Source organism: Apostichopus japonicus, chromosome 15 (assembly GCF_037975245.1).
Source record: "Apostichopus japonicus isolate 1M-3 chromosome 15, ASM3797524v1, whole genome shotgun sequence".
Taxonomy (NCBI): domain Eukaryota; kingdom Metazoa; phylum Echinodermata; class Holothuroidea; order Aspidochirotida; family Stichopodidae; genus Apostichopus; species Apostichopus japonicus.
The window spans coordinates 21,651,978-21,679,647 of record NC_092575.1 but is presented as its reverse complement, the minus strand read 5'-3'; the positions used below and the strand labels follow the sequence as shown (position 1 = coordinate 21,679,647).

General features: G+C 38.2%; 1 protein-coding gene across 1 annotated transcript; it reads left to right on the top strand.

Moving 5' to 3' along the window:
• The first annotated feature begins 398 nt into the window (after positions 1-398).
• Positions 399-27,184, top strand: LOC139980684 (piwi-like protein 1). The gene is made up of 18 exons (XM_071992513.1): positions 399-556; positions 5,049-5,270; positions 5,677-5,838; positions 6,876-7,093; positions 7,745-7,884; positions 8,140-8,220; positions 8,897-9,100; positions 15,106-15,277; positions 18,092-18,270; positions 19,771-19,885; positions 20,990-21,177; positions 21,784-22,057; positions 23,039-23,142; positions 23,509-23,579; positions 24,701-24,854; positions 25,455-25,652; positions 25,886-26,033; positions 26,822-27,184. Exons 2-18 carry the CDS (start codon positions 5,072-5,074, stop codon positions 26,936-26,938), a joined length of 2,724 nt encoding a protein of 907 aa, XP_071848614.1. The 5' UTR covers positions 399-556; positions 5,049-5,071; the 3' UTR covers positions 26,939-27,184.
• Positions 27,185-27,670: the final 486 nt, after the last annotated feature.

Here is a 27,670-nt window from a genome sequence, read left to right as displayed (position 1 = left end):
CATTCGTCATTTTACTCAGAACATTTTGGCAGAAAAAAATCTCATTTGGAGCACCAAATTGCATCTAAGGCCAGGTGAAAATGCAAAATAATTTACAAAATGGAGTGGGTGTTGAAGTGTGCTATATTGCACCAAATTGCATCTGAGGCCACCTGGAAATGCAAAAAATTTCCCCTCCCCTTAGACCCTCCCCCAGGCCGTTAGCTTACCTGTCACGGGGAGTCTCTGGAAACAAGTTTTGTTACCGTTTTCGTGAAAGTTTCTTACAGTAAGTTAGGAAAATTCATATCCCTCCCAAGGGGTTAGGGCCGTATGCAAATACAAGCTACAGGAGGATGATCTGATTGGTTCATGTACAGGTTAAGTGATTGCCACTGCTAAGTTTACATTGCTATACCCAATACGATAATGTAACTAAACGTATAGCAGCCGAAGCCTGGTTTGACGTTTGGCTTATCCAGCACGAGGTACGTGTTGTATACACTAACTGAGTGTGGCACATAGTGATTGAAATTCAAAACAACTTGTGGACGAGAGAACTGTGACCCAAATTTAGGTTTGATATTTTACGAAAACGCTACTATATTATTTCAAATACCTTTATTGTATGTATAAAAGTGCACTTAATAATGTTTAGCCCAGATCATTCTCTGAAATGATGATGTAGGCTGTTTTTACGATGTTAAGTAAAGTATTGTTTTAGCGGGACCGAGGCCTAACTTAGGTCAGGCTTAGCCTAGGCTGGCTTTGGTTCTCTGGGTGTTGCTAATATTAATAATGAGTGTAGCCTAGGCCTACTGCGATAATTGTACCAGGTTAAACATCCTTAGGCATCATTAACTAGGTGTTAAAATACAGTTTCTGAATTTTCTTCACGAAATTTGTATCTTTACGTACTTTCTTTAAAAGTTATCAAGAACAAAGTTAGACTCGACAGGTTTACCAAACATACTGGAAATGGAACCCTGGCCTAGACCTAGGTCATATGCAAAATACTGTGGCACTGGTCGAAGTTGCCATGATGGTTAGGCCCATGCCTGAGTAACATTTAATGAGGCCTTAATTGAAATAAGCCTTCTTTGTCTTGTGACTTGAAATGGTGTATTAATACCCTATTAACTTTCTGTTGTCAGGCAAGTATTTAATTACCTGAATGTTTCTTAGGCCTTTCTGTAATTTTGCAGTCTGGGTTATGTTTCCATTTCATTTGGTCGCATCAATTGCAATGTCAACATTGGGTGAACACTTTATTATGGCGGTATGAGGGTCTTTGGATAATTTATTAAACGATAGCGGTGATGCTGCTTTTGCTCAGTGGTTAATTACTGTCCTTCAGCTATGTGATTTTATGGTTGGTTTGACATGTCTTCTTCAGAAATAGAAATAATTAGCATATCATTAGCCTATCATTAGCCTTTACAAGTCAGGAGCAGGGTTGGTGATTTTTTATATTTTTTATTTGGATCAATTTTACTTTTTTTCTTAATTTCATGATGTGATGCCTTCATGTGTCTGTCCTTTTTATACTTGGAAACTTGTGTTGACCCTGGAATAGGTACTTTCTAATCTACCTCCATACTATTAAATAGCACTTGTGTACATACCTTAATTCGGACAAACTGCATTTTCCAAAAAGGTTTTGATAACATTGATTAAAAGATCCAATAAAGTTTACTTTGGTTTGCACCCCATGCCTAAATTTGACTGCCATTAGAGGACTTAATAGGTATTATCCTTTGTACATCACTGGTTTAGAAGCTGTTTGATGTTGGAGCAAAATGTGACAGTGGCTGTCAAAATAACACCTCTTTTGTACTCCCAACTTCCTGCCTCTTGTTTACCTTCTGTTTTCTGTGGCTGTTGGGAAAAACTGGATGGAGAGAAGAATGCTTTACTGAACACTTGAGCAGTTACAAAATAAAAACAAAAGCAACAACATTTTGACGTTATAACTCCAAGAGTGATATGAGAGACCACTCAGACCAGTATTATCATTTGTCCATAGTGATGATGTGGTTTCCATGTTTTTAACTTCTGTAGAGATAGTCCGTTTCTATGATGGGAGATCATTAAACCTGTACGAGTTCACCTAGTCCCTCTCTTTCCTACTGATATGAAGGTTTAAAAGTGGGACTTTTGGAGCTAGACAGTGTCATGTTTTCTTGTATTCCACATGTTAAAAACTCCCCTACCCCTCCCCCCAGATATACTGAATTCCCCCCACAAAGTTGGTCAAGGGGAGATATGCCCCCGAAATTTTACAGCTGACCCTAACCCTAGCACTCATTGCTGAAAATTGTGGTACTGTGGAAGCGCATAATGCATGCATACAGGCATGACTATAATATCCTTTGTTGTTATTTGTAGCTTTTCACCTGCCGCGATTTGCTCGAGATTTGTGCATTTTAAACATTACATGGAAGAATAATACATCTCACAACAGCAAAAGTTTAAAATAACTTTTACAAGCAAAAGTTTACAAAGTGGTAACATGTTTTTGTATGTATTTTTTGTGTACGTAGTATATGTGACTTGCGTGCACTAGCAGTTTCCTTCGTCTAGCCTTAGCCAAGAAAAATTTCGTCTTCGAAGCGCCATTTGAAACATTGCGTACCTTCAATACCCTACCATTTTCATGTATGACAACAATAAAGCTAGTTCGCTAACACAGCGAATCTATCGTCCAGTTTAAATAAGTGGCTAAGAAAAAGTTACGATCCTTGTGAACAGCCTACAGGTAGTGGAGAGGGTACACTGTACAGTAACAACACAGTATATCACAACTCTATATTGTACAATGTACTATTATGTGTTTTAACTGGGCATGCAGCTGCAGGAGTCCTCAAACGGTCAGTTATAAACAATCATCGTGACCTTTTCCCGCTTGCGCAATGTTCCCTGTTCGTTCCTCACTTTCTTGGTCCGGCACATGTTCTCCAATGTGAACCCGCCTGCGCCAGGGTTAAGTTTTGTTATCTCCCTGTGGGGTAACGAAACCCTGATCTCCCTTGCATCCTCGAATGTGAACAAGGCCTGTGATATACTATTCTTGCAACCTTTTCAATATATACAGTGCTCATTAGAAGCCAAGAGGAACACGGATGTAGCTTTATTGCTACTATAATTGAGCACTAATCACTGAAATGTACTTAACATTTAATTACAGGTTAAGCTACAGTGTGCAATACTGTTACACTTAAATTGATGTCTGTTCAATCCTTGACAAGATTATATTCTGGCCACAGTTCTGACTATAATATTCTCACAAGTCACAACCCAGAACACTAAGTTTCCTACTTTCTATTTACTGGAGTACTAAAACCTGAGTTGCAGAGTAATTTTCAGTGGAGCTTATTGTAATCAACTGCACTTATAGGCCCTCACCGTGCATAAATTATTACTTGTCCAACATTTCATAATTTTCATGTTGCAACATTTTAATATAATCAAAATATTATCTCCAAAGTGCTGTAAAATGTTTGTATCGAATATCTGATGATTATGATGAAGACTTCAAGGTAGATAAGTTCATGTTTCTTGGCCATCCTGTAAAGTTGCTGTGTTCCACAATATGTTGTATATATATCATCTCTTTTACCCTTTTGCAAGTTTTTAACATGGGTCATTCCATTATCAAATCGCTAAATTTTTTGTGAGTATGTTGTAGTTTGAGCTCTTCAAAAAATTACCAAATTTATTGTACGCTGGGAACACCAAGCAATAAGCATATTCTGAAAATTTCAGTTGCATTGCTTCAAAATTGGCCTATTCATCACACTTATAAATTCCGCAATTTGTCGCCACTGTGGTATTGTGGCATTTTCTTGATTTTTGAGGTCTGATTTCTCAACAGTTAAACATCCTACTACCTTTCTTTTATAGAATGTGAATATATGGAAGGATGTTTCTAATTGTAATTAATTTTGTTGTTGTTTATAATTATATTTCACATTAAAAACTCATATACTCTCTCTTTCCTTCATTACGCTCTTGTCCACTGCTCTCTACAAAGAATCTGTGACAGTCACATAGATGCTGTGTGGCTCTAATAAGATAGTTGCCTGAAATGCAAATTTTTGTTTTATCCTAAGTTATACATGGAAAGTGCACTGTTGACACCATAAAGTCATCAACATTCCATCTCCAATCCAAGGCTTTTGAGGTTAAAGGCTTTTCATTTGTGTACTGTCAGTTTCCAGGCCTTTGCTCATTCTGAAAGATACCATCCCTCCAGATGTGACAAGGGAGGTCAGAAGTGATAAAATAGCTTATTTTCAGATTTTATCATTTTTTCAGTTTGGGAAATGAAGTGACTGAGCTTGTCAATCTATGGTTGGGGTTGAGAGATGAAGGTTTTACTTTTGGTATGGGAGGATGAGGCATTCAGTAGCCCCACCATTCTCTCTTGAGAAAACATTTTATGACCCTGTCAAGGCAACTTAGTTGCAGCTTTTAAAGCTGCATTTTGTATTGGTGGGTGGGTTACTCTACCTGTAAGCAATAGCTATTGTTTGAAGTTTGCCATGGCCACTAGCTACTATTGTAGAGACTATAGTGCCAAACAGGCAAGTGCAGAATTTGGGTGTGATGTTGTAATGTGAATGATGTGACTGTTCTGTATAGTATATAATATGCACTTGCCACTTACAGTTAACATTTTCCTCCACTAAAGTTGATTTTGATAATGTGAGCAAGTTTTTTGGGCAAATTGACTTCAGGTAAACTGTTACCAAGCAGTTTAAACAGATGGCTACCGTAGGGCTCAAAATTGTGTCAATACTAAGGGATATATGCATTGTAGTTTAAACCTTATGGACATAAAAAATAATGGTTAGAAAAAATATATGCCAATGCCACCCAATGGTTTTACTAATTCTGGGAAAAAAATGTATTTTTGGTTCATTTGTTCCTGTTCTTTTAAAAATTAATAGCACAAGAAGCAAACAAAAGATTTGCAGTCCCAGATTGCAAACTGAGCAACTGGAAACACTCTTCATTAGCTTTGCACGTCCTCAATTAATACATGCATCAACTAATTACTTTCTCAGAAAGGAGAACCCAACCTGTCAAGATGTCCCAGCCGCAAGGTAGGCCAAGGGGTAGAGCCAGGGGCAGAGGCAGAAGTTCTGCGGCAGCAGCTCCACCTCAGCAGGTAGTTCAACGGCCTGGAGAACCTGCTCCACCTAGAGCCCCACCTGCTGCAGACACTCAAGCTCCTGTGCCAGGGAGGGGACGTTCCCGTGGAGGGAGTGCCCAAGTGGCCCCAGGAGGTAAGTTTTTGTTTCCTTGAGCACTTAAAGCAAAAGAAAAGGAAGTAGTCACGTTGTCTTTTGTGTGTTCCCCTGTGACACTTGCTTGGGTCCGCGATAATTCAACAACTGAGTGATGGATATTTGTCATATTTGCTATGTAGATTTATTGTAGTAAGAGGCTGTGCCCATAGTTTTTGGTGCTGACCTTATGAATATTAATGAGGTCTGGGGTCAAATTGGCGGTTAATAGCTGGTAAATGTAGGACCTACATTTTTTGGTACCATCTGGGGCCCTTAAAATTCCAAGCACACTTTTGGGCTCAAATTTGTGGGGTCCAATATTATTGGAACCATTTGGGCCCACAGTTCTTTCAATTCAATTTTTAAGGGGCAATTTCACTTTGCATATGATTTTTCCTTCCAGTTGCTCCTGCTCAGGCACCTGCTCCACCAACCACTCAGATGGCTGCTCTAAGTGTAAGAGCAGCTGCTGGAGGAGAAATGGGTGTGGGTGGGGTAACCAGGAGACGCCGCAATGAGGTATTTATAGAACCAAAAACTCGCGGAGATCTGGCCGATAAGCAGGGTAAGTAAAACAAATTAGAAAGTTAAAGAGCATTTTATTTCACAATACCTTTGAGGTAAATATGAGATCCTGTTCACGCATGCGCAATCGGTCAAGGACCTTACCATGAAAGCATACGTTTCATTCCAATGCCAGCAGACACTACTTCATAGGCCGAAGGTTGAAGACATGGAGATCAAGGCAGGCAGTATTTGTGAAGTAGTTGTGAGTGAGAGCCTGGGTAATATATATGCCCACCTCTAACACCCTGAGTGTTTCGTTTTTTATTTTGTTCTGTTCGGTCTGATTGAAGTCAGGCCTCATGCTTTGAGGCTTGCTTACGGGTGCGTGTGAACAGGATCTCATATACCTCTCACTAACCATTACTCCATAAAATGATTATCAAAGTTCTCAAATAATCTTTCCATTGTTCTGAATGTACTTGAACAGACAGCAAGGTTCTTGCTTCAAGGACATTGTGAGGGAACTGTTTGTGTTGTCTCTGTTATCTCTACTAGCGATACATTGTGAGGTCACTAACTATAATTTCCATTTATATTGGCAAAGCTTCTGGACCAAAGTGGAACAAATTTGTTAACATTTCTCAACTAATGAACAAATGTAAATCACAAAGACAGTATTAGTAATGATAGTGCTCAATGATAATTAGTATGAATGTTTAGTTTATGCTTCTTTACATCAGTCTCAAGGTTTCAAGATATCTCACTGATATGATATTGTGTATTTTGTCAATTATGATTCATTGGGGGGGGGGGGGGGAGACCCAAATTTTTGGTGAATATTACAGCCAGTTGAATAATGAGCAGTAATGTTAACATATTCCCCTGGCACATGATAATCTAACTTTTACAAGACCTTGAAAGACAGTGTTACTGACTTGCTAAAAGTGACCTGTGTGATGAAATATTCTATGTATCATTGTGCCTCAACATGTCATTTGACATTTTGTATAGAAACTTATCTAATATTTATTCAATACTTGTAAACAAAAAAAGTGACGACAGTGTTACTTATCTTCTGATACGTTTATATTGCAGGCTCTTCCGGGCATGGGAAACCGCTATTAACCAACTGCTTCCGGATGGAAACTCCGAAGAATTGGTTAATCTACCAGTACAGGGTCTCTTTTGAGCCGGACATCGAGTACAAGAAAGTACGACTGGGTATGGTGGGCTCTCTGAGACATTTGTTCATCAACGAGCAGTATGTCTTTGACGGAGAGACCATGTTCACCATAACAAGGTTTCAGGAACAGGTATGTAGCTTTGTCTCATCGACAAGTCTCGAGGCAAGAGAGTTGAGTGAGCTGTTTGAATTTGTTAAATGCCAGGTTCAGGGAAGCCAGATAGGCTTGTGTAATTTTCCAAATTGAACGATAACGTTACACTTTATTAAAGGTCTCCAGGCATGTAAGAACAAAATTGTCCTAACCACTCTAATTGGCATTAGTTATGATGAAAATAGCTGCAACTCCCATCAAAATCCATCAGAGATTGACCATTTACAATTTTTTTTTAATTCTAGTTCTATTTATGAATAAACATTAGTTATTTATTCATATTGATGATGAACAGGGAGTGACTATAATTTTCTGTCATGTTATTTAGACTCTTTTACAACCTTTGTTTCAAGGACCTCTTTGACTGCCAAGTTGTAAGCTTGGTTCCATCTTGAGATAGTGATTAATTACTTAATTAGAACTTAAATTTACTTGTTAACTTACTTAACTTGTTAACTAACTTGTTACTTAACTTGTTAACTTAACTACTTAACTTGTTAACTAAAATAGATATGAATTAACTAATTAATCGTTCAGAAATTCCGTCAGGAAAGTACTTTCTGTTATTTAAAGAAGAAGCTTAAGTGTTTTTTGTGCATTGAAGCATAAGTTGATTGTCTCATGCAGGTTACGAGACACGTGGTCCAGCGGCGTCCAAGCAAAGATGGAACTGAACACCCAGACGTGGTCATTACGTTTGAACTGACCAATGAGTGCCCTCCAGGATCTTCTGAACATCTCAGGATCTTCAACATTATCTTCAAAAAGTAAGAAAAAGACAAAGGTTTTTGAAATAGTTGGCTTCGAGCATAGCTTGAATTAAAACGGTTGGTGACTTTGACCAAAGCCAGTGGAATTAAATGTTTCTCGGCCTCCTGGCCTATACGTGGTCAACCCTTAAATGGGCTGCTTCAAGTAAAGAATGTAATGGTCTGTCTTTTATAATAAGAGTAGTCCAATTGTATTTTGTGTATATTCATGAAAGAAAAAATGACATTTTTGGGTTGTTTTTTTTCCTGCAGAATTTTGAAGATGATGAAGTTAGAACAGATCGGACGGAACTACTTCAACCCACATAACGCTCCCTCCATACCTCAACACAAGTAAGTATAATCTCATGCTTGTCCCATTTTACATCCATAAGTATTACTCTCTGGATGCTTCCACCAGGTGCTGGCGATAACTGAAATTTCAGATGATTCTTGTCAAGTCTCATTTTTCCATGGTAAACTGTTAATATATATATTGTGTTTTTTTCCCTGACAACTAAAATTTAAGATGATACTGGTCAATTTTCAGTTTTCAATGGTGAACTGGTTTTTGTAAATTTGACATGTGAAAACTGTCTGCATATAGTTAAGGGATCTGATGCAACACTGCAGTCATAAAGGTGGGACATTCAACATATTCAGGGTTTCAAATTTATGATAAAACTTGCAAAGATGATGCATGGCAAAGATAAAGTCGTCAGTAAGAAGTACCCTCGGATGGATGAAAATGGCAACAAACTTGATAGGGCGCTAAATATTGCAAGTCTTGTTTTACAGTCACCAGCCACGGATAATTAAGGTGTCCTTACATGGCAAAGAGAAAAGTCAAAAGGGTTGTGTGAGCTGTTTTCATTCTTCTGTGCATTCCCAGCTCTGATTTGTCGTTAAATGGTGGCATTTTCAGTGAGGATGACAGCCCAGATTTCAAGAAGGGTGGGGGGGGGCAGGGGGTGGGGTAATAAAAGTTTGATCCATTAGGGATATAAGAATTGTTGACCTTCTCTTTCAGTCTTACCTTATGGCCTGGTTACATCACAAGTATCTCACAGTTTGAAGAGGATGTGATGTTAATGGCCGACCTCAGCTTTAAGATCCTGCATACCGACTCCGTCCTTGATGTGCTGTACGATCTGTCAGCAAAATTCAGAGGGGATGACGCTGCCTTCAGAGATACCGCCACCAAGAAACTGGTCGGAGAGATCGTCATGACCAGGTAAAAGAATTTGACTAATTCTCAGATTGGACATCCAAGTGATGTGCAGTTATTTTCAGTTTTGAATATAAAGCCCTCCCTCTCTGCTAAAGGGATATCAGGCAATGTTCTGTTTTATTCCGCTGTAATATTATTATAACTATGTATTTGATAGAGCGCTCTCCAAAGATCACATCCCTTGCAGCTACTTGTTGGGTATGTAAAAAATAAAAGATACATAATTTACACAATAGGGCTGTAACGGTTAAACGGTTAACCGGTTAACCGACCGAACGGCCGGATAAACGTCCGCCTACATCGTATAAGTTTAACCGTTTTTGTAATGCCAATTACGCAGTCGCAACGGCGCGTCTTCACATCACTTTGTTCCCGAAATAGACCGCAACATCTGCTTGCCGAAAATCACGTAACAATTGCAAACTTTATCACGCATCCATACAAAAGATTTTTAAAATCGGCGGTACGATTGAAGGGATTACCAAGCGGTAAGTGACCCGTGAAGCGCCTATTGTTACCCCGTTCGACAACGTGACGAGTCTGAATCTAATTTTTCAAATTTATATTGTATTGAAGTAGTAAACGTTTTCTTTCGTATGAAGTTGACTTCAGTTCAGTGTTCCCTCTAAGGTGCGGGATTCCATTCAACTGACTCAGTAATCCCACAAAGAAAACATTTGTCTGCTGGAAATCCCCGCATCATTTTCTTGCATTCGTGATAAGTTTATACTCAATGCACAACGTATTCACTTGATTGTATAGAGAAAAACACTCTGAAAATCAATAGAGAAATTACCAATTGTGTACGAAAGGTAAACTGGTACACCTTCAAATATTACGAAAGATCGAGCAAAACACTTTCGAATAATTCACGCGAAACTGGCATATCGTGCTAAATGTTACAATGTCATGTAAACAAGACACTAGTACACCCATTTATGAATAAAACGTAAGAACACATCTGGTGTTAAGCGGGGGAAAAAAGTATTTTCTAGAATTTCCAAAATTACGGAGAAAATAATATCCTACCATAGTTAAGTGTATAGCCAATAGCCTAACCACCTCGTCGGTTACGGATCTCACCTAACTACAAAAACACAACTAATTGTATATTGCGAAGTTGACGTTTTCTACAAGAACATGGAACAATATTAAGCATTTAGTTAATCATGCAGAGTGGCCTTTAACATGTGATTACAAGGTTTACTTTCATGTATCATGGGGAATAGATTGTTTTGTTCATGCGGAGGAGTCAGTTGCCTGTTTTACTTACCTAACTGTTAATACGGGGATCATATTTTACCTACTTTTCTTAAACGTCTAAGATAATAATTCACATAACTTTACCGAACCTTTACTGACTGACCTTATTAATTCTAGACCATGAAACGTTCCTTGGCAACATGCCAAAAACTGTTAACAAACAGGTGTTAGACAGGGGAAGAGCTCACAGTAAGGTACCTTGGAAAATGTAGCCTACCGTAGTTGTAGTATAGTGCAAGCTATTCATTGTTAGGCAGTCTAGAAATGGAGCTTTGCCGAACGTTGTTTGTTTCATAATATCGCATGTTTTGTAAGTTAAACTTTTTAAAAATTGTAAGACAGATAAATCTCTTTTCATTTTATAACATAATATGGCTACTCTAACTTGTCATTTCAACATTTTCATCAGTTTCGTGACAATTTAAATTCAAAAAGTTGTCAGAATTTTGCATCCACAGCTGCGAATATTTTATCGCCAGACACGCCAAATTTTCCGGGGCATTAACCCCTGGGCCCCCACAAGGGGTTCCACCACAAGACCCCACCGGGGGACTACCCCACGCAATTATGCTACGCGTGCTAATTGTGTTCGCTGCGCGAACTCCATTGGGAAATCGACAGAGTGTTCGCGGGAAATTTAACAATGTTTTCCACACTGCCCCCTACCCTCTGCCTACCCCGCCAAAATGCACAAATTAAATATATTTGTGACCCATTGTTGTACTTGTAATTGCGTAGGCCTAGCCCTACTACCGTACACTCCTGTAGTAATTGCTTCCTAACAACCGACTTTCCTAACCTTGGCCTAGCTGGTGAAAGCCTTGTAGTCTAACACTCCATATGATCGCGAACTTCAATACACAATGCCAATATTAAGTAGGCCTAGTAATATTAGGCTTATAACTGCCATACAATGCCTGCGCTATTACAGTAGGGGCTACGCAATTAACGAAGAAATATTTGCTTCAAAAATCTCTGTAACAGTTACCGATGAACTGAAAAGAGAAACAAAAATCTGTTGAAAACTTCATGAAAACGCGCGATTCGTCTTTTTCAATGTAACGATCGTCAAAACTAAGCAAATACAACCTAATTCTTAACATACGCGTTACGAAAAAAAACGATACATGCAGCGCTATTTTGAGAATGTACTTCCGCATCAAAGTGGTGGCGCTCTTTCGGAATTATAATCTGAGCTATATAACTCTGATTTTCGGCTCTTATTTTGAGGCAACAACACTGGTTACGTTTAAACGTTAACCGTTCGGTTAATAGAAACGGTTAACCGGTTAGTGAATTAACCGGAATGACACAGCCCTATTACACAACTCCCTTCTTTTCTGTTTATAAATACATCTTGCTTCCTTCCAGTCTCTTTTTGCTTCATGAAAATTCCTCCAGTCGTGATGACCTTGTCGTACGTTACTACAATTGTCTATGGCAATAAACTTTGGAGACATAAGGCCATTCTTTCTGGCCTCCTAAAGAACATGTCCTCCATAATTTGCAAACCCACATCAGTGAAGTGTTTGCTTCAAGTAAAGAAAACAAATTTATGCACAAATCTGGGAGATCTCGTGTACGTCCTTTCCAATGTTGTGCAGAAATTTTAAGGTGTTAAATGAAAGTGAACAGGGCATATTTTAACCGGGTTCGCATCGCAGTTTGCGAGTCGAAATAGCCTGTTTGCGAATCATTTCCCTAGTTGATTCGCAAGTTCTGCGAATCATGAATCGCTACGTTTTTCCATCATCAATATAACCTAACTGGAAATCGCAATCAAGTTGCTAATGCATGTTTTACACAGCGCCGTAGTATGTACTATATCTATGACAGTCGTAGTCCGCGAACGGGCGCTAGGTATGTGCGGGCAGTATAAATTACTAGAAGCATGGTCACTGATACATTCGTACTGTACCACTATGATACGGACCATCGCGTAACTGATATTGCTTATATTTTTTTCAAGACGATATTTTTTGAGGATTGAACAAATGACGATAATTTCTTGTGAAAGAAATTTGAAATAAATGTGGAAAAAATGCGATTATCCTTTTTCCGTTTTAAGTGTAAATGTTATTCTAGCATTCCATGGTTAAGAAAGTTGAAAAGAAATAAAGTTTATCAACTTCATTTACTGACTTTTGAACTTGTGAAAAACCCGTCCTTTACAACATTGACTGTATAGAGAAAAAACTCTGAAAATCAGTAGAGACATTACCAATTGTGTACGAACAGTAAGTTGGTACACCTTTCAAATTTAAGAAAGGTCGAGCAAAATACTTTCGAAAAATTCACGCGAAACTGGCATATCGTGCTAAATGCAACTAATGTCATGTAAACAAGGCTCTAGTACACCCATTTCTGAATAAACCATAAGACCACATCTAGTGTTAAGGGGGGGGAAAAGAAAGTATTTTCTAGAATTTCCACAAAAAAAAATAATAATAATAATAATAATATCCTACCATAGTTAAGTGTATAGTAAATAGCTTAACCACTTCGTCGGTTACGGATCTCACGTAACAACAAAAACACAACTAATTGTATTTTGCGAAGTTGACATTTTCTACAAGGACATGGAAACAATATTTAGCATTTAGTTAATCATGCCAAGTGGCCTAAAACATGGGATTACAAGATTCTTACTTTCATAAAGATGGCCATACTGTAGCTATTGGGGCCTTGATATCGTGCTATGACTGTATGGTATAGACTGTGCCTCGTGTATCATGGGGAATAGATTGTTTTGTTCATGCGAAGGAGTTGGTTGACTTGAGGTGTGTTTTACTTACCTTAATGTTACGGGGATATTTACCTACTTTTCTTGAACGTCTAAGATAATATTTCGCATAACTTTACCGATCCTTTACTGACTGACCTAATTAATTCTAGAATGGAGCCAAAATAGTTAACTCCATGAAAAGTTTTTATTGGAAACGTGCCAAAAATGTTAACAAACAGGTGTTAGACAGGGGGGTTGTTTGCAAGGTACCTGTGAAAAAACGCATCACATGTAGCCTACCGTGATATTTTAGTAGGGATAAACACTGCAGTTGTAAACTGATGTACGTATAGTGCACGCTGTTCATTGTTAGGCCGTCTAGAAATGTGGCTTTGCCTTATGTAATTTGTTTCATAATATCGACAGTTTTGTAAGTTAAACTTTTTAAAGATTGTAAGACAGATTAAATCTCTTTTCATTTTATCACATAATATAGCTACTCTAACTTGTCATTTTAAAATTTTCATCAGTTTCGTGACAATTTAAATTAAAAAAGTTGTCAGTATTTTGAATCCTCAACTGCGAATTTTTTATCGCCAGACACGCAAAAATACTAAAATTTTCCGGGGGCCTTCGCCCTCTGGAACCCCACACAAGGGGTTCCACCCCTTGACACCACCAGGCGCTAAGGCGGGCCCCTGGACCCCACGACACTATGCTTGCACGCAACAGGGGTTGGTGTGCATGTTCGCTGCGCGAAACCACCGGTGGGAAATCGGCAGTTGTTTTTAGTGTGTTCGCGAACACACTAAACACAACAAGGAAAAATTATCGTAATTATCGAATTATCGCGATAATTTTTGAACTATTTATCGTGACGTTAAAAAGCAAATATCGCCCAACCCTAATTGCAATACCACGTTGTGGGCTACTGGTGCTGGCTATAGGCTAACATTACAATAATAATATTGCACTGTGTAGTACTGTAGTTTCAGAATGTAATCGGATTATCGGATTTATCGCCATCGGTTGAACAGAAATTACATTGTTACAGAATCAGGAGTTCAGGATTTGTGATCGCGCAGTTTCCACAGATTCCGTTTTGTAATTTACTTCCGAATACTTCGTCATGGCAGTTTAAGGTTTAAAGGAGGAAATGGCTAAGAAATGGATTTCGGAGAACAATTGGTCGTGGCTGGAATATGACTTGACTCTCGGCGCGAGTAGGTTAGTTGAGCGAAATGAGAAACGTATACCACCTGCATTTTCACACAAGGAATTTATTTATATGTCCTCCTTTTGATGCATACTTTGTGGAATGATAGCATCAGGCGTATCTAGGCTACAGTACATACATTTATACATAAATGAGAAATGAAGATTACTAGATTCACAAATTTCTCAATGCTAATCGATTTTTATGCAGTGCTAATCAAAATGGCAGTTGGTTAGCAAAACGTGCTAATCAATTAATTTTGCTTAAAATATGCCCTGAAAGTGAACATGATTTAGTTTTCATTTTGAAGATACCTTAAACCCCACTGATAATATGAGCACCATTGGATTATGCCTGAAAGCTTAAAAAGAAGAAAAGGGACTCTTGAACAGCATTCACTAAAGAAAGATAGTGTAGCCCGGTGGAAATAGTTTGAAAAGCAAATGTGTTTGGCATAGGTGACAGTAAACTTTGAAAAGCCATGTGAGCAGATTGCCATAAGTTCTTTTAAATCTCTGCTGGTGTATGCATCTTCTGTAGAAAGATTGTACTAGATGGACATGTTTTTGTACCAAAAATGGCGCGTTTTGGCAAATGTGACAAATGTCATGAAATGTGTCAAATTGTAGGAAATTATTTACTACTCTTACAGGTTGTTTTTTTTGTTTAGTTTTCTTGCTGATCAATATAATCAACAATGACAAAAGCTTGGGATTGTAATCTCAATTCTGGTTTTGTTTGAAGGTTAGGCACACACGTTGAAGAAAGAAAGAAACTTTTTTTCATATTCTATTTTCTTGACAGATATAACAACAAGACATACAGAGTCGACGAGATAATGTGGCAACAGAATCCCACTCAAAGTTTCTCAACCAAACAAGGTGACATAACTTTCATGCAGTACTACGATGAGCAGTACCAGAGGAAAATCACTGACCCCACACAACCACTACTTATGAGTTTGCCCCGTTCAAAGGTACGAAAATAAAAGATTTTTGGTTCCTTGCTTTAGCAAAAGGAACCTATGCAGTCAGGTTGGCGTGTGTGTGTGTGTATGTGTGTGTGTGTGTCTGTGACACTTGCTTGGGTACGCTCTATCTCAATAAGGGAATGTTGGATTGAGGCCAAACTTGGACTATAGATCCGCCATATGGAGAAGGTGTGCCCTATTGTTTCTGGTGCCCACAAAGGTCACCAAAGGTCAGTTATGGTCCCAAAAACCGAAAATATTAAAACTGCAATAACTCCCAGTGCCAATGTGCGACAAGATTGATATTTTGGGACAAGTTGTGAACTGGTTAGGGGAGCATTTTCAAACTTAACGGTCATGTGATCCGAGGTCACCAAAGGTCAATTAATGATAAAAAACTAGTATTTTTGCGATAACTTGAGAACGAAATGTCCGTTAGGGTTGGGAGTTGCTTCAATGTTATCCAATTGTTGACCCGCATCTGGGTGACCCTTGACCTCAATTTGACCTCTGGTGACCTTAACATGTTTTGGGGGATTTTTACAGTTTTGATGCTATTTTCAGATGTCAAAGGTACCTTCTGATCATAAATGTCATCAGGTTGACCCCGTGTGACCTTTATGTGCGAAGTTATATGGGGTCAAAGTTTTTCGGTCGGAGTTAGGATGGTTGTACAGACTTGTCGTTTTGTTTTTTGGAATCAGGAGATTAAACTACATCTGACACCAAGGTCAAAAGGTCAAAGGTCACATTAGAAAAAATGTGCTTATTTTGGGAGGAAACGAGCAAAAAAGAAAATGTTTGGTTTTGGTGCTAGATTTGGATATCAAAGGTACCGTCCGATCAAAAATGTCAATTGGTTGACACCCGTGTGACCTTCGTGTGCGAAGTTATACGAGGTCAAAGTTAATTTTCAGACATTTAATGCAACAACTCCCAGTTCCAAGGTGTGACATGGTTGATATTTTCGGACAAGTTGCAAGTGGTATAGGGGAATATTTTCAAACTTAACGGTCATGTGATACGAGGTCACCAAAGGTCAATTAATGATAAAAAACTAGTATTTTGGGGATAGCAATTGGGCAAAGAAAAAAATGTTTGAATTTGTATAGTTTGATGCTCTAATTTAGGTCTCATCAATCAAAAATGTCAATAAGTTGACCCAAGGTGACCTTTGTATGTTAAGTTATATGAGGTCAAAGTTAATTTTCAGACATTTAGTGTAATAACTCCCAGTACCAAGGTGTTACACGGTTGATATTTTGAGACAAGTTGCAAATGGTATAGGGGAATATTTTCAAACTTAACGGTCATGTGATCCGAGGTCACCAAAGGTCAATTAATGATAAAAAACTAGTATTTTTGCGATAACTTGAAAACAAATTGTCCGTTAGGGTTGGGAGTTGCTTCAATGTAATCCAATTGTCGACCCGCATCTGGGTGACCCTTGACCTCAATTTGACCTCTGGTGACCTCTTCGTGTTTTGTGGATTTATACAGTTTCGATGCTATTTTCAGATGTTAAAGGTACCTTCTGATCATAAATGTCAATGGGTTGACCCCTGTGTGACCTTCGTGTGTGAAGTTATATGAGGTCAAAGTTAATTTTCAGACATTTAATGCAATAACTCCCAGTTCCAAGGTGTGACAAGCTTGATATTTTTGGAGTAGTTGCAAATGGTATAGGGGAATATTTTCCAACGTAATGGTCATGTGATCCAACGTCGCCAAAGGTCAGCTAATGTTAAAAAAGTAGTATTTTGGGGGGAGAAAATGGGCAAAGAAAAAATGTTTGAATTTTTACAGTCATGCTCTATTTAGGTCTCACCGATCAAAAATGTCAATTGGTTGACCTCCGGGTGACCTTTGTGTGTGAAGTTATGTAAACAAGTTCAAAGTTAATTTTTTGACATTTAATGCAATTAAATCTCAATGCCAAGGTGTGACATGGTTGATATTTTGGGACAAGTTGTGAATGGGGTGGTGGAACATTTTGAAACTTAAGGTCATGTCATCTGAGGTCAACCAATGTTATCATATCTGTTGACACGCTTGTAGGTCTCTTATATTTCTTACATTTTCGACGCCATATTTAGATCTCAAAAGTGCCTTCTGATCAAAAATCTGATCACATTTTGTGATCACAAAAGTGTTGGCTATAGTGTTGGTTACTTTATGGGAACATGTAGGACCACAATTACTTGGACTATTTGAGCCCAATCTTGCTTGATAATATTATGTGTATTGTCATATACCCCAAGCAAGGAACCACAGTGCCCTTGGGCTCTTGTTATTAAAGTTATCAGGTATTATGTTGTGGTACATAACTTCATATATAACTTATAATGCAAGGAATCACTAAGCCTGCTGGCTTTCTGGTTAAGTTTTCAACTGATATGTTTTAGCCACATTTTTCCTCACTAAAGCAGTGTAACTTTTATGATGCCACTGAAACTGCAGTAAAGTTACTTGTTAAGTGCTTTGGTTCGAAGGGCAATTATATTCCAAGAAAATCTTCATGGAACTTTTTATGAATAAGAAAATTTGTTATTCAATGTCCTTCATAATTTGAATAAATAAATGTCCTTTATAATATCAATAATATCTTGAATAATAATAATAATTTGAATAATTTAGTGTTCAAAATTTATGTATCAAACTTTAAGGCTAATATTATATACAGTTCCTGTGCATAAAAACTGCCATACCGCTTTGCAGTTGTATAGAAATTTGACCCATTTTGCGATAAGATACGGGATAAATTATTCCTCGTTTAGGTCATGTCTTTTAGTGGAATTTTTTATTTCTGTCTCTCTCCAGGATGTTCAAGGTGAGGAAAGAAAGCCCATCCTTCTCATCCCAGAATTATGTCTGATGACAGGGATCTCGGAGGAGATGCGGAGTAACTTCTCCATCATGAAAGACATTGGGCAGCACACAAGAGTCAATCCCGGCAACAGAACCAGAGAGCTGGAGAAGTTTCTTCATCAAATCAATGCGTAAGTTGAGGTTGATGAGCAGTGAAAAGTGATTATGTGCGTTTCAAAATAGGAAATACGTAAAAATGTTCATTTTCCGAAAATGGAACTTGGTTTGGTTTAAAACTGCTTATCTGACGAGCCATGAAAAATGAGACGGTTTCACCGAGCTAATTTTGTCAAAAACTTTTCAATAAATTTAGAAATTAATGATTGAAAGTATCATTGACAGAAATTGTTCAAAGGCGCTGTTAGCCTTGGTCATTGGTAACTTGTCACACCTACACACCAAAGTGTGCGCAACTCAATCAATCTCCCCTGAGGCACCACAGTGCACCACAACCACGTTTCCCCCACAGGGTGCAGCCAGAAACCAGCGCACGCAACTATATTTACAAGTTACCTCGCAAGAGAGGCAATGGAGATAAAGTGTCTTGCCCAAGGACACAACGCAATGATCTGGCCAGGGCTCGTACCTGTAATCCTTAGATCACCAGTCCACTGCCTTAACCACTTGACCACAACGCCGACTAGCTGACTCAGTGACAACAGTAATAAGTGTGCGAAACCTAGCATATGGTCACACATAGTACTACACTTGGTATCACAGACCTTAAATCAACATCACAATCTCTCTCTGACTAGGACTTATAGTGTAACTAGATATTAGAACTAGGTCTCTGACTAGGCAACTAATAGTTTACTAAGACCTAGGCCCTACTAACAGTAACAGACTTAAGCTCAGGTTCTAACTGAAGTTCCATGAAGCTGATCGAAGGAACAGTGACTTACAATCTTTATTGTTTATTCAATTCAGCAATAATGTTGTATCCAAAGATTTGAATATAGTTGTTATGCGATAAAACCTAACACAGAGGAAGAATTAGGTCGAGAAGAAAACAACGGGTATCACTTGAGCCTGCTACAATCTGACAGGATTAGTGTGTAATATGTATGCCTGCAAGGGCTTATGGATTACAACTTCAACTTTTTACCTAAAATTATGAATCTAAAACTAGAACTTGAGTAGTGTGCATGTGATACACCAGTGAAACTGTCCCTGTTTGGTGTTGCATATTCATTACTAAACTCACATCTATGCATGGTCTAGCTCTTATAATGAGAGCCGTTTTTGCTTTCAAATTGTTACTGTTTTAAAGCTGTTTCCGTAAGTTTAACAACTATCACTGTCATTTTCAGTCATCAAATGACATATTTTGTCCATTAACAACACTAGTGATACATTGAAAAATCAGGAAAAACATAGGATCAAATATTATCTGATGTATTTCCTTTTCTTGAAAGCACGTAATCACCTTAAGAACGCTGTCGAGAGACAGAAAAAGGTCAAGCATCCTAGTTGTGCAAATTTTAAGCCCTATGAAGTATTTTGTTGACATTCCACAGCTTTTCTTTGATAAGAGCCTGAATCAAAGTGAATTCTTCATGCTTTGCTTGAAATATTGTTTTAATCGTACTGGATACTTCACAGTCTTATGTTTTGTTATTTGCTTCATTCAGAAACCCAGAGATTGTGGAGTACACAGAGAAGTGGCAAGTTAAATTCCATCCCAAACTTGTTGAGGTCAAAGGTCGTATTCTTCCCCCAGAGGGGATATATCAGAAAACTGCAAGGGTAAGTGAATCTGGAATGTCTAGCATTCTAATTCCCAAATGAAACATGCCATGGCCCTCTTAAGCACCTCTCCTGGCTTCTGCAGGATATTTGAAAGAAAAAACTAAATATTGTTGACATAAAATCTACTAGTAAAACAACCTCTCAAAAGGACAATGAAATATGAAATTGCTATTATTTGTTTTTTCAGTAGTGTAATGGTGTACTATGTGAACATGTTACCCATTATGTCTATATACTAGATATATGTTACTTTATACTAGTGGTTGTTGAATTATCTTAGCATCTGTAGCGATAAAATGTTTGATATTTATAAATGGTGAATGTACCCCCCTGCCCATATATATCATAATCTGATCCTGTTATATTAAGGGAGCAAATGTTCTTCTCCAGATAATCTCTCTAGATAGCACGGCTCCCTTGCTTTCATTTAATCTCATCAAATATCAAACAACGAGTCTCTGCATTTGTCATTATAAGTGATGCCTTAGGATACCCTTTGGGAGCCACAGTGGATGTAGGTCTAAGTAGACCTCTAATCCACCACTTCTTGCTTTAGTTACTGGTCATCAAGTCATGGCTGGCTATGGCCACCAGGATATGGAGTGTTCATGTTTTGACACTTGAATATCAAACTGTAAATAGTAAATACTCTAATGAACAATAACTACACCCACAAAACATGATACAAGACCACTAAGTGTATCATACAAGCAGCATGTAGCCTCACACCACTGTAAGTGTACATAGCAAAACAGGTACATATACTAAATATATAGTAGAAATAGGCTAGGCTGTCAGCCCAGATCCTGAACGTACCAACTGGAACATCATCTATCAAGATCAGCTCCAAAATTTGTTCATCCAAACTTTACAAATAACAAACGAGCAATATAAGACTATTAACTAACAAAAAATGAAACGGAAATTTCAACCCCTGGTGTCACAGCAATGAAGTAAAACCATGAAACAAACAGCAACCCAGCCAGACCAATCGATATGTGATGGTACATTCCCGATGTAAGTGAAGTGAAATGGAAGTCCATTCCTTTTTATCAATCTTTTGATATATGAATAACCGTTCTATGTTGTTTTCCATTCTAGTACTCTTACGAGCAAAGAACGGCTGATTGGAGCAGAGAACTGAGAGGTGCCGTTTTGCTTACACCAGTGTCCCTTCACAGTTGGGCTTTCATCTGTACTGGCAGGGACGCAGACAATGGTCACAACTTTGTCGAGGCATTGAGAAGGGTTGGTCCTCCGATGGGGATGGACATAGCACAGCCGACTGTGTGAGTAGCAGTTTAGAGATGGCTTTGGTTTCTGCTGTGGGACGGCACATTTGGGACAGTTCTTATGAAATTTCATCTCTGGGTAAAATATATTCGGAGGCAAATTGTGTGGCTTTTTCGCCTTAAATACAAACATCCCTCAAGAGCATTTAAAGCTGTATAAATGCCAGTGTGATATAGGATTAGGCATCAATTCGGTAACACCTAAGTTGGTTTACTGGAAATTTGTTGTCTTACTCTCTCTCTCTGCTTGTGATTAAAGTAGTTATTTTGAGTCATTACAATGTTATGAGATGAACAACATCTGAGCTGTTTCATTGCGTCTACGGTTACATCAAGTAATTATGTTGGTGGTCTTCTATCTGACAATCTCATGAATACTACATTTAGTTTGTCTGATGGTCATTTTGGAGGATTGAACGGACATTAATCTTCCATTCACGAGATAACTATGACTCAATATTAGTATTTCGGAGAACAATGAGGGTGAGATGGAAACGACACGATGAAACGGGACAGGGGGGGGGGGAAAGCCATTTTTGAGAGCATTTATATCACGGTTCAGTTCAGTTGAGGTTGATTAATAATTTCGGGGTCTCTTTTCAGCTTGAAAATTCAGGATGACCGGATCAATACCTATGTACGTGGAATCAAGGAACAACACGGCAGAATCCAGCTGGTGATGTGCATCCTGCCAACCAACAAGAAGGAACGCTACGATTCCATCAAGAAGGTCTGTGTGAATGAATGTCCGATTCCATCCCAGATGATCTTAGGCAAGACCATATCCAAGAGACAGATGGTGATGTCTGTAGCAACCAAGGTTGCCATGCAGCTCAACTGCAAACTCGGTGGGGACTTGTGGGCAGTGGAAATTCCGGTGAGTTGACAAATTACCATGGCAATCTTCCCTTCTAATTTTTTGACAAGTTTTCCTCCCCCCCCCCCTCCAAGTCTTATTGACTGAAATTTGAAAATTAAAATTTGTGAATGGTACTACTGGTGATACCTGAGTTTGGTGGCATCCAGGTTTTGTGTAAATCCCTTTTCCAATGCAGTGTCCTGTTTAGTATGGAATGTCAATTGTTGGTAGTATATAAGGTGACTGTCCACTTTATGGCGCAACATCTTATCAACTGTTTTCGAGAGGTGCATCACTTGTTCTTGGCAGGATTTGGTATTTTGTACAATTTCATGATCTTATTCTCTTAGCTTGAATTTTTGAAACCCAATTTCTACTTATGATACTCGATGCTATATTTGTTAGCCCTAAATATTCTGGGCAGTCCGTGTTATACCCAGAGCCAGGGTTGATCAGAAGGGAGATCGTATAGACTTGGGGGAAGGTTTGTCGTTTTGAATCAAAAGAAGTAATTGAGCCAGTGCCATACTTTTAAGGGCATGATCATTGATGACAATTGTTTGGTTATTCCACAACTGTTTCTCTCCCCTAAAAACTAGGATTGAACTGGTATTCACTGACACTGCACTCGATGTAGTTGACGGTTTGTTTTGTGAACTTGATGTTATATAAGTACATTTACAGAGTTTTTGAGGTACCAAACAATATTGAGGACATCAAATGTTTTGTTAAGCAAAGTTTCATGATAACAATTTTCTGAGCAGTTGTTAAGTGAAGGTGCCCCAACAATCTGAGTATCAGGGTACTGAAAGAAGTGGAGGTTTGGGTACCATTGTGGGAAGCATTATGGGTACCTTTCACTTTTGGGTATGGACCACTGCCATGTGTGTGCGCTGTTTTATTTTATCCTGTTTTGGTTTATCCCCATGCCCCACTGTTTGTTTAGTCTATTCATATAACAACAACCTGATTATTGCTCTCTCTTTTACATCTACATAGCTTTCAGATTTGATGGTGGTTGGGATTGACTGCTACCATGACTCATCAACCAGAGGTAGATCTGCTGTGGGATTTGTAGCCAGCATGAATAAAACTCTGACAAAGTGAGTATGTTTTGTCTGCTGTCAAACAGACTTTTGTTAATGAAATGGACATAAACAACAAAGGCAAATGAATATATATATATATATATATATAATTGAAATCGTAATGAGTTGGAAAATCCAGAACAGTGAAAAAACTTCCAGCCTCCACTGGGATTCGAACCCGGGCCTTCGGCTTTATTATAGGCTATATAACTAGTCTATATATATATATATAGGATATAGATATATGTAGTTACTAGTGGAACAAGTACATAGTGATGGTATTATGTTCAATGACAACATGTGTTGACCATCTGTTATATCCTATCCTGTACTTGTTTCAAATATCACTTTTTTTTCCCTTTAACATTCTTCATTCCCTAGATACCATTCCAGATGTGCCTTCCAACATACTGATCAAGAAATAACTGATAGCCTTTTGACTTCCATGCATGGTATGTTTAAATCACTTAATCTAATGTTATATCAAATGTTTTTGTGATTATATCAAGTAGTATACTTTGGTAAAATCTTACTCATTTTGGGCAACTTTAGGTAATTGCTATTTTGTATGTGTTGGTTCCTTCCCAAACTTTCAGAAAGTTCTTAAAGTAGCATTTGCTTGTTTCAAGGCACTTTGAAAAATGCATAGGAATTGTTGTTAAAAATAGTATTACATTTGGATTAAACCAAGTTTCTGTCCTACCTTGATTGAGATTAACATGCTAGAATGAATCACTCATTTTCCCTATTCATACAAATGACTATTAAGTTGATCTCAGAATATCAAATTTTTGTTAGGTTGGCCATCCTTTACCAATAAAGAATAACTAGAAGTGGTTTGTTACATTGAGAAGATTGGTCTGATGTGTTTGATCCTAGAGAGATCTTCTTCAGAGGCTAACTGAAAGGGACAAAAGGATTTGTTTAAAAGAGACAGGATGGACTGACCCCAAAATTGGAACATTGAAAATTGAATGATAGCAAAATTATACCGAAACAAAAGAGTGGTGAGATGAAGGGTGAAGCGATGATAGGATTGTGGGGCTGAGAAAATCTAAGGAAATATGGCACATATTTCTCAAGGTAAAATAGTAAGAATTCCAGCAATAGGCATTATTGTCACCGAGGTCCTGAGATATTTATATTAACACACACACATATATATACATACATATACTTTATCTGTAATATACAGAAGCTTTAAAGTGCCATCAACATAAGAAAAACTTTGCCCCATGAGTTCACATTTTTCAGTAAATTGTTTAGATAACAAGATAATATCTTTATCAAAAATCAGAAAAATGTTGGAATACTCAGTTGCTTTAACTGAGCAATTGAACATTTTTCTGCAAAATGTTTAATTGACAACTTATCAGATCTCGTCAATTGAACATTTTTCTGAAAAAATGTTCAATTGTTCACTTCTTTCCAACTGAGTATTTGAACAATTTTCTGCAAATGTTGAATTGACCACTTATAATACTGACCAACAGTTTTCATTTTTGTGTGATAGTGATATTGTTTGTATTGAATGGTAAACATGTAAGGAATTTCATCTATTTTCCTTCGTCAGCCTGCTTGAAGCGTTACAACGCTATAAACAACAGTTACCCGTCCAAGATCATTGTGTACAGGGATGGAGTCGGTGATGGTCAGTTGGCTGCTGTCGTAGAGCATGAGGTGCCACAGTTAGAAGATTGCTTCAGTCGCTTATCGCCAAACTACAAGTAAGATCAATCTGCAATTAATCATATTTCTTTCACCCTTTTTTTAAGGGCTTGAATTTGTTTGAAGTCTAGTCCCAATCTGAAGCGAACAGTTTCTGTCGACCCTGAAATGCGTTTACATTTGTTGGTACAATTAATAATCATAGCACTGGCTGCTCGTCTTGTTGGCTGCATTGGAAATGACTGTTGCGAAGGGTTTTCTTTTGAAAATATGGTTACAGTGAAACAGATATTTGTTGTTTGCAAAATCTTGTGAAGTGCAAGATATCTGATGATTTGTACATGCAATGGATACCTAGATAAACATGAAAATGAAACAAAACCTGTAAGCAAACTGCTTATCCACTAAAGAGCCTGTGTAAGAGAACATGTAAAATTAAGTGAGCCTGACGTTTCGATCCTAGCAGGATTACTACTCAGAAGAAGATCCTGCTAGGATCGAAAAGTCAGGCCCACTTATGAAATGGAGACCTACTGCAACTTGGCTTCTTTGTTGTTGTGGGTCTGCTGTTTTTGTTGACATGTATATGCTTGTGAAAGGCAATCACTTTGGAACATTGTGTAAGCTTTTCTTCCTCTTGTCTCGTCTCTTTTCTGCAGACCAAAGTTGACAGTCATCGTTGTAAAGAAGAGAATCAACAACCGCTTCTTCATGCCCGGTAGTGGTGGAGGTGGCCCCCGAGGAGGAAGAGGAGACAGGGGCGGAAGAGGGGGCGGCAGAGGAGGTGGCAATGATGGTGGCATTATGAACCCTCCGTCTGGAACAGTGGTGGACAATGTTGTCACCAAGAGACAACTGTAAGTCCATATCTCTCTTCTTCTTCTTCATCAACTATTCTGGCATAAATTATCCCCCACATCCACTGAATACCACAAGATGGGAGTGGGGAGGGGGGGTGGGGACAGTGGGCATGGAGGCAGATGATGTGGTTGGCTTATCCGTTTTGAAGATGGTACATTAAGTGGAAATTGGAAGGGGAACAAAAAAGGGTACAAAGACCAAGGTTACATTTTACTTTTTGCTTTTCCAGGTTTGACTTCTTTTTGGTGAGCCAGAGTGTTCGACAAGGAACCGTTTCGCCTACCTCCTATAACGTCATCAGAAACGGGGTCGGTCTGAAGCCAGACCACCTGCAAAGACTGACTTACAAGTTGACACATTTGTATTTCAACTGGCCGGTAAGATACTTGAAGCTTCTCATCATCGGTACATAATAAGTTAAAACTTACGTACAAACTACTTACTGCTGCAGAGGTAGGAGGTGTCATCTAAGCTAGTTGGTTTGTTTGTATTTGTGTTTGCTCTTATATTCCATTGATTTATGTCATGATCACCACCAGTCTTTAAGAGAGTGATGCAGATCTGAGAATCAAATGTGTTAACAGGTCATAATGAAAGACAACTACAAACAAAAGGAGCTAAGGAATGAGGAAGGGACTAGTTAATTGTTAGCTTACAACCTAGTATCTGTCATGTGTCCTCTGCTTTCCGAACCATCCATCGCTGGTAAGATTGGAGTCTTACTAAGCACGACTTGCTGGTTATGCTGGCAAGTCAAACAGTGGCCTCACTCCATATTCAAACTTTCGTACATTGTGGTCACCGCACCACCATCATCAGAGCATTTACCTTTTATTTATTTGCTCTTTTTGAAATTTTATTATTATTAGAATTATTATTATTATTATTACTACTACTATTATTATTATCATTAATTATCATTATTTATTAAAATTATTATTATTTTTATTATTATTATTATTGGGGGTGGGGGGGGAATAGATTTTCTTGTCCTTAGTCTGGCTGGTCAGGACCTCCTGCAATAACAAAGTTAATGATCTTTAAGGAAGGGGTATCACAGATGAATGGGGTCAAACGTAGGTCATTTTCTCATCGAGTAACATCTCCCATTATCAGATGAAGCAACAACCGACTGTTGACTATGTGGTTTCTCTTTCCTATGTAGGGTACTGTTCGTGTTCCAGCTCCATGTCTGTATGCGCACAAGTTGGCATTCCTGGTGGGTCAGTCGACTCATAAGCTGCCTGCAGTGGATCTCGCGGACACCCTCTTTTACCTCTGATTGAACAGAAGCAGGCAGAAAGCGGGCCTTTTGTGAGGCTTTTACTTTATGGTTATTGCAGTTGTAACTATGCAGTATTTTTTTGTAATATTTTTTTTTATTCTTTATCAAACTTGAGTTATGATGTAAATAGACATTTTGAGAGAGAGAAACACAAAGACTTGGATCCCAGTTTCAGCAGCTGCCAAAAAGAAGAAGAAAGACTGAACGAATCAAAAGAAAAATACAAGTATTTGCAAGAAAAGATAAGCTCAGGACTTAAAGCCTCACAAAAGCATGTTTTTTAAAACATTTTTTGTTAGTTTTCTTCTGCAACAAGGGGCATTTGATTTTGTTTGTTTTTTAGATTAGAAAAAAGCGTTAAATTATGTTTGTTTGAATTCTGCAGACTTGAAGGAAAACTCTGCCCATTTCTGTTATGGAAAGGAAAAGTGAGAGAAAAGTAGTTAGAAAGGAAAAGGAGGATTAAGTAGATTAGAAGATTAAAAGAGAAAGGGGGAAAGAAGGATTAAAAAGAGACTCATTTTGTGGATTCAGCCGAAAGGATAGGATTGTTGATTGCCATAATTTGAGCAGGATGGATTGTACCACTTAGAAGAAACGAAAGATACGTTTTGGAGTGTGTTGGTACAGTAAAGTTAAAGAAGATGTACATTTGTTTATTGTTTAACAACGAGAAGTCCAAATGTTATGCTTTAATAAATACTGAAGGAGAAATGGTGGATAGTTTTG

Bases quoted from the DNA above. Each gene is read 5' to 3' on its own strand.
- LOC139980684 (XM_071992513.1), top strand. From the start codon at position 5,072: ATGTCCCAGCCGCAAGGTAGGCCAAGGGGTAGAGCCAGGGGCAGAGGC. The intron at 5,271-5,676 runs GTAAGTTTTTGT...TTTTCCTTCCAG, and splicing joins TGCCCAAGTGGCCCCAGGAG to TTGCTCCTGCTCAGGCACCT. The intron at 24,855-25,454 runs GTAAGATCAATC...TCTTTTCTGCAG, and splicing joins CGCTTATCGCCAAACTACAA to ACCAAAGTTGACAGTCATCG.